We start from the raw sequence: 12,461 nt of genomic DNA on the forward strand, positions 1-12,461 counted from the left end.
TTGGAGCTGTAGTAGGGAGCAAGAGCCGCATAAGCCAATGCTTCCTCTGTAGTGCATGCAGAGTGACACCAACTAGACACCCATAGCTAAGTGTTTTTACCACCCCTGCCCCAACCGCACCGTCAATGGCCAGAGGTGTACACATGTCACAAAAGGAGTTCTACACCCTGTCATGGTTGGTGGGTGTAGCACACACCAAGCATGACCCATTCAAGTGAATGAGGCCTCTCTGCAAGTGCCCTGCAACCATGTGCAGTACAGCAAACAAGGGGTTAAATCAGGCAGCATTTTGTTCCTTTTTCACCACCTGCTTTAACCCCTTGGACCCCGTAGAAGCATGCAGTTGAGAGGGCTTGCAGAGTGGCCCCATTTACTTGAATGATTGGCAGGTGGTAGCACCCACCAAAAGTAACAGGGGGTTTAATTCTCGCTGCGGCATGTGTACTACCTTTGGCTGCCACCTCAGCAGCTAAAGGGGGTAGGGTCTGGGGTTGGTAAAACAGTAACTCAACCAGTGAGTTTTACCCCCCCATTTTACGTGTGAACGAGCTGTAGGGGTGCTGCTGCTGAATGGAACTAAGGGCTACTTGATAAGTGAAACAGGCATGGCCGCTCCTCTAAAAAGTGATCCAAATGTGTTTTACAGGATATTGCCTCACCACCTGATTTAAACCCATGAATGCCGTGCAATTGGTAGTACTGCAATTAGAGGTTTAAATCAGGTGGGAGGAGGTGACACTGGGAAACACTGTGCCTGGTGATCTTTGACTTCTCCCATGTTGTTCAGGTAAATCTCCACCTCTATAACGGTGCCTATCCAGAATCTAGACAGCCAGTGATGCCCCTTTTTTATCAATCAGTTTGGCTAGATGACTGCTTCCTTCTTCCTTGCTGCAGGCTGAGTAGGAACCCCAAATAAAGCTTACCCTTTGCCAGATACATTTTACTTAGGTATGTTTTTATTGATAGCATTTATGAATAACTATGTAGCTCAGAGACCTACCTGTCTGGAAATAAACCAATTTAATCATTTAATAAAGCCCCCAAACTGAGTATTTAATAGTACATTACTTTATTATAGCAGATCAAATGTAATAAATACCTTCTTACTGATATTTGGAGTCAACGATGTAACATAGGGGTCTCAATCTGGTGGCCCTCCAGCTGTTGCAGAACTACAATTCCCATGAGGCATTGCAAGACTGACAGTTACAAGCATGACTCCCATAGGCATGATGGGACTTGTAGTTCCACAACAGCTGGAGGGCCACCAGTTTGAAACCTCTGAACAAAAGATGGGCCACGCATTAAAAGGAGAAGCATCACTTTAAAATTAGAGTGCTGCCTTAACGCCAATCACAGGAAGACCTGATATTAAAGTAAATGCATTGAATCTTGCTGAATATGACACTGAGGACATCTAGCGGCAGATAAAAGTATTGCAGGGGAAATCTCTGGGTTGAAGGTGAATTTTGCAGCAAGGGCTGGTTTTGTTATTTTACATTTTAAAGGCCTGTTCATTGTCATGTTCTTACTTTTGGCTGGAGTTCTGCTTTAAGCTTCACCCTCATATCATATTTTTATCCTGGCTGCTGCAGAAGACTGCTCTGCCTCTTTAATCCCTGAAAGAGAGTGTATGAACTTAAGTAGGAGGGAGAAACATCAATTTATCCATGACTTAGAATTTATCTTACCAAAAGTCTTATCATTTAGATAATATTGTTCCAATATCATCAAACACTAGTATTACTTTGAATTTTTACTGTAAAGTTGCTTACTATTTTTTTTACCATATAAAACAATGTATATTGAGAGTGTTTGCATCCCTTCATCACTGCATACACATTTATTTACAACATACCATCTCCTAAAACATTTTTGCAGAATTGCCAGTTACATGTACCATAAACAATGGAGGGTGTCAGCAAATGTGCAGGGAAAATGCTGAGAAAAAAGTGACATGCTCCTGTGCGTCTGGATACAAACTGGAAGCGGATGGGCAGGCTTGTCAGGAGATAGGTAAATATGATATGTTTATAAACTTTTCATTTATAATAGAATTTTTCAAACTGCTGTAGATGTGAACTTGTAACTTCACTTTCATGGAAAAATAGGGGAAATAAAAAAAAAAGTATGTATACAATTTCGACACAAACCATATAGTAATGTAATGTTATTTAACCTTTCATTTTCATAATATTCAATGCAATATGGCAACCTGGAGGTGTTCTGTACACTGTTGGTGTACAGAACGCCCCCTGAAATGAAATTTCCTGCTTGTGTGATTGGCTCACTGATTATTTCAGAAGCCTGCACCAACATGCAAGTCAAATTTTAGGCATCCCCTGTGATAGGAATTTCTTTCTTGGTGAGATACTCCCAAGGGTTAAATACTTCTAAAGGGATTCAGACCCTACAGCTTTTCTTCTCAGGACACTCAGAGTGTATTGAACCAGTCATTCCCATTCAGAATCAGCCTGCAGAGGACTTGGTGAAACAAACAGCTATTTCTTCAGAGCAATCAAAGGCAGGGATCTGCTAAAAAGTTTGTTAAAATCTTTAAATCTTCACATGCTCTGGGTATATCTATAGGTATTGGACCCTCTTTAATCAATACCAATGATTTTTTACATTCAACATTTGTTGGTGTCTGACTGACTTGACCTATGAATTTGGGAAAAAAAATGGAGGGGTAGCTTTGGAACCCTAGGACTATTCTATTGCTAAAGAATAGGGTTGAGCGGACACCTAGATGTCCGTGTTCGACGGGTTCGGCCGAACTTTAAAAAAAAGTCCGGGTCCGTGTCCCGGACTTTTACCGAACTTTTCCCGGACACCGAACCCCATTGAAGTCAATGGGGACCCGAACTTTAAGGCACTAAAATGGCTCTAAAACACCAAAGGAAAGGGCTAGAGTGCTGCAAATGGCAGCAAAACGTAATTAAGAGCATGGCAAGTGCTCTGCAAACAAATGTGGATAGGGAAATAACTTAAAACAACAAAAAAAAACAGAAAAATAAAACAATGTTCTTCTTTATCTCTGAAGGACGAGGCCCATATGGAGTAGGAGGGAGGTTGAGGTGGTGGTGGATGTGGCGGTGACATAGGCGTGCGCACAGGGTGTGCTGGGTGTGCCTGGGCACACCCTAATCACCTAGGGCACATAGCATTGCCAGTGAGGAGATGGGAAAGATCTCCCTGGGACCTGCTCTGCTCTATTTCTCCTTGCCTACAGGTACATGGCCCCGATACATTACTCTCCCTGCTGGCAAACACATGCATGTGTATTTCAACTTTGGGGTGCACACCTTAATGCAATAGGCTGCGCACACCTATGGGCGGTGTAGGTGGAAGCGGCGGTGGAGGAGGACCAGGGCCGGATTAACAGCATCATGGGCTTGGTGCTGAGGATTTTGAAGGGCCTTAGGGCCGTGCCTTGCCATGCACCCAGAGGAGGAAGGGTGCAGCCATGCATGCCTAATTCAACATGGGATGCTGTCTCTGAAGCCCATAAACACATCCATGCATCGCCAACTGTCCCTCCTTGTCCGGCCTTCACGCTGTGTGGGGAGGTTCTGAGGGTGCTGCCTGGGGAAGCGAGCATAGAAGCCAGACTTCTGTGTTTACAAGTGACAGAAGAGCGGTAACAGTGAATATGGCCAACCCGGGGCCTATATAAAAGGTAGGGGCCTGGAGCTGCAGCTCCAATAGACCCTACATTAATCTGGCCCTGAGGAGGAGGACGAGGTAGCCAACACTGCTTCTTTTCACAAATTTTAAATGAGGGTACACCCCAAAAGAGTGAGAAAGAGCAAAAATGGAACAATGGGTGGGTAAGGTCGGTATCCATTGCTATTCTGCATAAGGTACGGAAAAGTCCCGTGGGATCCATGCCTGGTTCATTTTAATGAACGTGAGCTTGTCCACATTGTCTCTGGACAGGCGGCTGCGCTTGTCTGTTATAACGCCCCCAGCCGTGCTAAATACCCGTTCAGATAATACACTGGCTGCAGGGCACGCCAGCACCTCCAAGGCGTAAAGGGCAAGCTCAGGCCATGTGCCCAATTTGGAGACCCAGAAGTTGAAGGGGGCAGACCCGTCATTCACTACATGTAGGCGTGTGCACACATACTGCTCCACCATGTTGGTAAAATGCTGCCTCCTGCTAAGACGTTCCATCTGAGCTGCTGGTGCTGCTGTTTGTTGTGGCGTGCTGACAAAGCTTTTCCACATTTCGGCCATGCTAACCCTGCCTTCTGAGGTGCTGGCGGTGCCCTGGTTGCGTTGGCGACCTCCTCCTCCTCCTCCTCTGCCTTGTGCTTCCACTGTGGCCCCGCTGTCAGATGGGAATGCCAGCAGCATGGCGTCTACCAGCGTGCGCTTGTACTCGCGCATCTTGCGATCGCGCTCCAGTGAGTGAATTAAGGACGGTACGTTGTCCTTGTAACGGGGATCCAGCAGCGTGGCCACCCAGTAATCAGCACAAGTTAGAATGTGGGCAACTCGGCGGTCGTTGTGGAGACACTGCAGCATGTAATCGCTCATGTGTGCCAGGCTGCCCAGAGGCAACGAAAGGCTGTCCTCTGTGGGAGGTGTATGGTCCGTGTCCTCTGTATCCCCCCAGCCACGCACCAGTGATGGCCATGAGCTGGCCTGGGTGCCACCCTGCTGTGAACATGGTTCCATCTCCTCCTCCAGCTCCTCCTCCTCCTCATCCTCCTCATCCTCCAGAACTGTGCCCCTGCTGGACAATTGCGTCCCTGGCGTTTGCGTGTGCAGGAACCCACCCTCGGAGCCCCTTGCGAATGACTGCCCTGAAAGCCTTGGAAATGTTACCTCTTCATCCTCCTCCTCCTCCTCATCCTGTGCCACATCCTCTTCCATCATCGCCCGAATTGTTTTTTCAAGGAGGCATAGAAGTGGGATAGTTAAGCTGAGAACGGCGTCATTGCCACTGGCCATGTTGGTGGAGTACTCAAAACAGCGCAACAAGGCACACAGGTCTCGCATGGAGGCCCAGTTATTGGTGGTGAAGTGGTGCTGTTCCGCAGAGCGACTCACGCGTGCGTGCTGCAGCTGAAACTCCACTATGGCCTGCTGCTGCTCGCACAGTCTTTCCAGCATGTGCAAGGTGGAGTTCCACCTTGTGGGCACGTCACATATGAGGCAGTGAGCGGGAAGGCCGAAGTTACGCTGCAGCGCTGCCAGGCGAGCAGCAGCAGGGTGAGAACGCCGAAAGTGCGCACAAACGGCCCGCACTTTCTGCAGCAGCTCTGACATATCGGGGTAGTTTTTAAGGAACCTCTGCACCACCAAATTCAGCACATGCGCCAGGCAAGGGATGTGCGTCAAACCGGCTAGGCCCAGAGCTGCTATGAGATTTCGCCCGTTATCGCACACCACCAGGCCGGGCTTGAGGCTCGCTGGCAGCAACCACTCATTTGTCTGCTGTTCCATGCTCCTCCACAACTCCTGCGCGGTGTGTGGTTTGTCCCCCAAACAGGCAAGTTGTAAAACTGCCTGCTGTCGTTTACCCCTGGCCGTGCTGAAGTTGGTGGTGAAGGTGTTACGCTGTCCGGATGAGGAGGCGGTAGAGGATGAGGAAGCGGAGTAGGAGGAGTTAGGAACAGGAGGCAAACTGAAGCGCCCTGCAATCCTCGGTGGTGGAAGGACATGCGCCAAATTGCTATCCGCCTCAGGCCCATCCGCCACTGCATTTACCCAGTGTGCCGTTAGGGAGATATAACGCCCCTGACCGTGCTTACTGGTCCACGTATCCGTAGTTAGGTGGACCTTGGCACAGATGGCGTTGCGCAGTGCACACCTGATTTTTTCCCCCACTTGGTTGTGCAGGGAAGGGATGGCTTGCCTGGAAAAGTAGTGGCGGCTGGGCACGACGTACTGTGGGACAGCCACCGACATAAGGTTTTTAAAACTGTGCGTCTCCACCAGACGGAATGACAGCATTTCAAAGGCCAATAATTTTGAAATGCTGGCATTCAGGGCCAGGGATCGCGGGTGGGTAGGGGGGTACTTCCTCTTCCTCTCAAGTGTTTGGGAGATGGAAAGCTGAACGCTTCCACGGGACATTGTGGAGATGGTTGTTGGTGACCCAGGTGGTGGTGTTGCTGACAGATCGTCTGTTTGCGGGGTGGCAGGTGCCGGTATCACTACAGATGTGGCTGGAGCGGCCGAGACTGCAGCAGAAGAGGAAGCAGGATGAGCCAGAGACGTTTCTTGGTTTTGAAGGTGTGTACTCCACTGCAGCTCGTGCTTTGCACTTAGATGCCTGATCATGCAGGTTGTGCTCAGGTTGAGAAGGTTCATGCCTCGCTTCAAGCTCTGATTGCACAGGGTGCAAACCACTCGTGTCCTGTCATCAGCACATTTTCTAAAGAACTTCCACGCTAGAGAACTCCTTTGAGCTGACTTTGGTGCGCTCGTTCCCTTGCTGCGTTGGGCAGTAGCGGGCGTAGTGTCTAGGGCACGGCCGCTCCGCTTCTGCACCCTGCTCCCTCTTCTGCTGTGCTGGTGGCTCTGTGCGACCACCGCCTCTTCCTCCAAACTACTCAGTTCACCTGCATGACGTTCATTCCATGTGGGGTCGAGGACCTCATCGTCCTCCACATCATCTTCCACCCAGTCTTCACCCCTGCCCTCCTTGTCGGTCTCCACAATGCTGAACGCCGCAGCAGTTGGCACCTGCGTTTCGTCATCATCGGAGACGTGCTGCGATGATCCTTGCATGTACTCATCTTGAGAAATAAGTGGTTGGGCATCGCTGCACTCAATCTCTTCCACTTCTGGGGCAGGGCTAGGTGGATGGCCCTGGGAAACCCTGCTGACAGAGTCCTCAAAAAGAATAAGAGACTGCTGTATGGCTTGGGGCTCAGACTGCTGGCCTGATTTGCAAGGGGGTGAGGTGAAAGACGGTTGGACATTGGCTGCAGGTGCCAACTCTGACCTTTCTGCAGTAGACTGGGTGGGAGACAATGTGAAGGAACTGGAGGCACTGTCAGCAGCAAACCAATCTACTATCGCCTCAACTTGTTCTGGCCTCATCACTTCTAGGGGCGTTTGATGCCCTACCAAATACTGATGCAGGTTCTGTCGCCTACTCACACTTGAGGAAGGTGTTTCACTTGTGCGTGTAGCTGGCACAGATCGACCATGTCCTCTCCTTGCAACAGGAGCTCTACCAGCAGCACCACGACCCAGGCCACGGCCCTTATTTGACGGTCTCCTCATATTTCTGTAATTTAAGATCTTGCCCTAGAAAGGTTTTTATTGAATAGCGGAATAGAAAATATGATCCAAAAAAAGTGTATGTATATCACACGTACACAACCACACTAGGCCCCAATTACTATTGTTTGTACCCCTAAAAGGCTAGATGAGGAGTAGGGGGAGTATGGAACAGGCAGCACCCTCAAACCTTCAGAAGTATGAGATGAACCCCAACAACTTGGAAAGGTGGATCTCTCTCACACGTACCGACACAGACTATCCCGCAATTCAATTGATCCTCAAAGGTTTTTATTGAATAGCGGAATAGGAAATATGATCAAAAAAAGTGTATGTATCTCGCACGTACACAACCACACTAGGCCCCAATTACTATTGTTTGTACCCCTAAAAGGCTAGATGAGGAGTAGGGGGGGTATGGAACAGGCAGCACCCTCAAACCTTCAGAAGTATGAGATGAACCCCAACAACTTGGAAAGGTGGATCTCTCTCACACGTACCGACACAGACTATCCCGCAATTCAATTGATCCTCAAAGGTTTTTATTGAATAGCGGAATAGGAAATATGATCAAAAAAAGTGTATGTATCTCGCACGTACACAACCACACTAGGCCCCAATTACTATTGTTTGTACCCCTAAAAGGCTAGATGAGGAGTAGGGGGGGTATGGAACAGGCAGCACCCTCAAACCTTCAGAAGTATGAGATGAACCCCAACAACTTGGAAAGGTGGATCTCTCTCACACGTACCGACACAGACTATCCCGCAATTCAATTGATCCTCAAAGGTTTTTATTGAATAGCGGAATAGGAAATATGATCAAAAAAAGTGTATGTATCTCGCACGTACACAACCACACTAGGCCCCAATTACTATTGTTTGTACCCCTAAAAGGCTAGATGAGGAGTAGGGGGGGTATGGAACAGGCAGCACCCTCAAACCTTCAGAAGTATGAGATGAACCCCAACAACTTGGAAAGGTGGATCTCTCTCACACGTACCGACACAGACTATCCCGCAATTCAATTGATCCTCAAAGGTTTTTATTGAATAGCGGAATAGGAAATATGATCAAAAAAAGTGTATGTATCTCGCACGTACACAACCACACTAGGCCCCAATTACTATTGTTTGTACCCCTAAAAGGCTAGATGAGGAGTAGGGGGGGTATGGAACAGGCAGCACCCTCAAACCTTCAGAAGTATGAGATGAACCCCAACAACTTGGAAAGGTGGATCTCTCTCACACGTACCAACACAGACTATCCCCCAATTTAACTGATCCCCAAAGGTTTTTGATTAAATAGCGGAATAGAAAATATGATCCCAAAAAAGTGTATGTATATCACACGTACACAACCACACTAGGCCCCAATTACTATTGTTTGTACCCCTAAAAGGCTAGGAGTAGGGGGAGTATGGAACAGGCAGCACCCTCAAACCTTCAGAAGTATGAGATGAACCCCAACAACTTGGAAAGGTGGATCTCTCTCACACGTACCGACACAGACTATCCCGCAATTCAATTGATCCTCAAAGGTTTTTATTGAATAGCGGAATAGGAAATATGATCAAAAAAAGTGTATGTATCTCGCACGTACACAACCACACTAGGCCCCAATTACTATTGTTTGTACCCCTAAAAGGCTAGATGAGGAGTAGGGGGGGTATGGAACAGGCAGCACCCTCAAACCTTCAGAAGTATGAGATGAACCCCAACAACTTGGAAAGGTGGATCTCTCTCACACGTACCGACACAGACTATCCCGCAATTCAATTGATCCTCAAAGGTTTTTATTGAATAGCGGAATAGGAAATATGATCAAAAAAAGTGTATGTATCTCGCACGTACACAACCACACTATGCCCCAATTACTATTGTTTGTACCCCTAAAAGGCTAGATGAGGAGTAGGGGGGGTATGGAACAGGCAGCACCCTCAAACCTTCAGAAGTATGAGATGAACCCCAACAACTTGGAAAGGTGGATCTCTCTCACACGTACCAACACAGACTATCCCCCAATTTAACTGATCCCCAAAGGTTTTTGATTAAATAGCGGAATAGAAAATATGATCCCAAAAAAGTGTATGTATATCACACGTACACAACCACACTAGGCCCCAATTACTATTGTTTGTACCCCTAAAAGGCTAGGAGTAGGGGGAGTATGGAACAGGCAGCACCCTCAAACCTTCAGAAGTATGAGATGAACCCCAACAACTTGGAAAGGTGGATCTCTCTCACACGTACCGACACAGACTATCCCGCAATTCAATTGATCCTCAAAGGTTTTTATTGAATAGCGGAATAGGAAATATGATCAAAAAAAGTGTATGTATCTCGCACGTACACAACCACACTAGGCCCCAATTACTATTGTTTGTACCCCTAAAAGGCTAGATGAGGAGTAGGGGGGGTATGGAACAGGCAGCACCCTCAAACCTTCAGAAGTATGAGATGAACCCCAACAACTTGGAAAGGTGGATCTCTCTCACACGTACCGACACAGACTATCCCGCAATTCAATTGATCCTCAAAGGTTTTTATTGAATAGCGGAATAGGAAATATGATCAAAAAAAGTGTATGTATCTCGCACGTACACAACCACACTAGGCCCCAATTACTATTGTTTGTACCCCTAAAAGGCTAGATGAGGAGTAGGGGGGGTATGGAACAGGCAGCACCCTCAAACCTTCAGAAGTATGAGATGAACCCCAACAACTTGGAAAGGTGGATCTCTCTCACACGTACCAACACAGACTATCCCCCAATTTAACTGATCCCCAAAGGTTTTTGATTAAATAGCGGAATAGAAAATATGATCCCAAAAAAGTGTATGTATATCACACGTACACAACCACACTAGGCCCCAATTACTATTGTTTGTACCCCTAAAAGGCTAGGAGTAGGGGGAGTATGGAACAGGCAGCACCCTCAAACCTTCAGAAGTATGAGATGAACCCCAACAACTTGGAAAGGTGGATCTCTCTCACACGTACCAACACAGACTATCCCCCAATTTAACTGATCCCCAAAGGTTTTTGATTAAATAGCGGAATAGAAAATATGATCCCAAAAAAGTGTATGTATATCACACGTACACAACCACACTAGGCCCCAATTACTATTGTTTGTACCCCTAAAAGGCTAGGAGTAGGGGGAGTATGGAACAGGCAGCACCCTCAAACCTTCAGAAGTATGAGATGAACCCCAACAACTTGGAAAGGTGGATCTCTCTCACACGTACCAACACAGACTATCCCCCAATTTAACTGATCCCCAAAGGTTTTTGATTAAATAGCGGAATAGAAAATATGATCCCAAAAAAGTGTATGTATATCACACGTACACAACCACACTAGGCCCCAATTACTATTGTTTGTACCCCTAAAAGGCTAGGAGTAGGGGGAGTATGGAACAGGCAGCACCCTCAAACCTTCAGAAGTATGAGATGAACCCCAACAACTTGGAAAGGTGGATCTCTCTCACACGTACCAACACAGACTATCCCCCAATTTAACTGATCCCCAAAGGTTTTTGATTAAATAGCGGAATAGAAAATATGATCCCAAAAAAGTGTATGTATATCACACGTACACAACCACACTAGGCCCCAATTACTATTGTTTGTACCCCTAAAAGGCTAGGAGTAGGGGGAGTATGGAACAGGCAGCACCCTCAAACCTTCAGAAGTATGAGATGAACCCCAACAACTTGGAAAGGTGGATCTCTCTCACACGTACCAACACAGACTATCCCCCAATTTAACTGATCCCCAAAGGTTTTTGATTAAATAGCGGAATAGAAAATATGATCCCAAAAAAGTGTATGTATATCACACGTACACAACCACACTAGGCCCCAATTACTATTGTTTGTACCCCTAAAAGGCTAGGAGTAGGGGGAGTATGGAACAGGCAGCACCCTCAAACCTTCAGAAGTATGAGATGAACCCCAACAACTTGGAAAGGTGGATCTCTCTCACACGTACCAACACAGACTATCCCCCAATTTAACTGATCCCCAAAGGTTTTTGATTAAATAGCGGAATAGAAAATATGATCCCAAAAAAGTGTATGTATATCACACGTACACAACCACACTAGGCCCCAATTACTATTGTTTGTACCCCTAAAAGGCTAGGAGTAGGGGGAGTATGGAACAGGCAGCACCCTCAAACCTTCAGAAGTATGAGATGAACCCCAACAACTTGGAAAGGTGGATCTCTCTCACACGTACCAACACAGACTATCCCCCAATTTAACTGATCCCCAAAGGTTTTTGATTAAATAGCGGAATAGAAAATATGATCCCAAAAAAGTGTATGTATATCACACGTACACAACCACACTAGGCCCCAATTACTATTGTTTGTACCCCTAAAAGGCTAGGAGTAGGGGGAGTATGGAACAGGCAGCACCCTCAAACCTTCAGAAGTATGAGATGAACCCCAACAACTTGGAAAGGTGGATCTCTCTCACACGTACCAACACAGACTATCCCCCAATTTAACTGATCCCCAAAGGTTTTTGATTAAATAGCGGAATAGAAAATATGATCCCAAAAAAGTGTATGTATATCACACGTACACAACCACACTAGGCCCCAATTACTATTGTTTGTACCCCTAAAAGGCTAGGAGTAGGGGGAGTATGGAACAGGCAGCACCCTCAAACCTTCAGAAGTATGAGATGAACCCCAACAACTTGGAAAGGTGGATCTCTCTCACACGTACCAACACAGACTATCCCCCAATTTAACTGATCCCCAAAGGTTTTTGATTAAATAGCGGAATAGAAAATATGATCCCAAAAAAGTGTATGTATATCACACGTACACAACCACACTAGGCCCCAATTACTATTGTTTGTACCCCTAAAAGGCTAGGAGTAGGGGGAGTATGGAACAGGCAGCACCCTCAAACCTTCAGAAGTATGAGATGAACCTCAACAACTTGGAAAGGTGGATCTCTCTCACACGTACCAACACAGACTATCCCCCAATTTAACTGATCCCCAAAGGTTTTTGATTAAATAGCGGAATAGAAAATATGATCCCAAAAAAGTGTATGTATATCACACGTACACAACCACACTAGGCCCCAATTACTATTGTTTGTACCCCTAAAAGGCTAGGAGTAGGGGGAGTATGGAACAGGCAGCACCCTCAAACCTTCAGAAGTATGAGATGAACCCCAACAACTTGGAAAGGTGG

The 12,461-nt window shown here is 46.8% G+C and overlaps 1 protein-coding gene across 1 annotated transcript in view; it reads left to right on the forward strand.

Annotated features, from left to right (window-relative positions):
- Positions 1-12,461, forward strand: part of F9 (coagulation factor IX) — a 95,265-nt gene that overhangs the window by 48,919 nt on the left and 33,885 nt on the right. Inside the window, exon 5 of the mRNA XM_082262982.1 lies at positions 1,885-2,019. Within this exon, the coding sequence (XP_082119108.1) occupies positions 1,885-2,019 (135 nt within the window). The remainder of the gene's footprint in view (positions 1-1,884; positions 2,020-12,461) is intronic.

Source organism: Pelophylax lessonae (assembly GCF_965119305.1).
Source record: "Pelophylax lessonae genome assembly, chromosome: 7".
Classification (NCBI taxonomy): domain Eukaryota; kingdom Metazoa; phylum Chordata; class Amphibia; order Anura; family Ranidae; genus Pelophylax; species Pelophylax lessonae.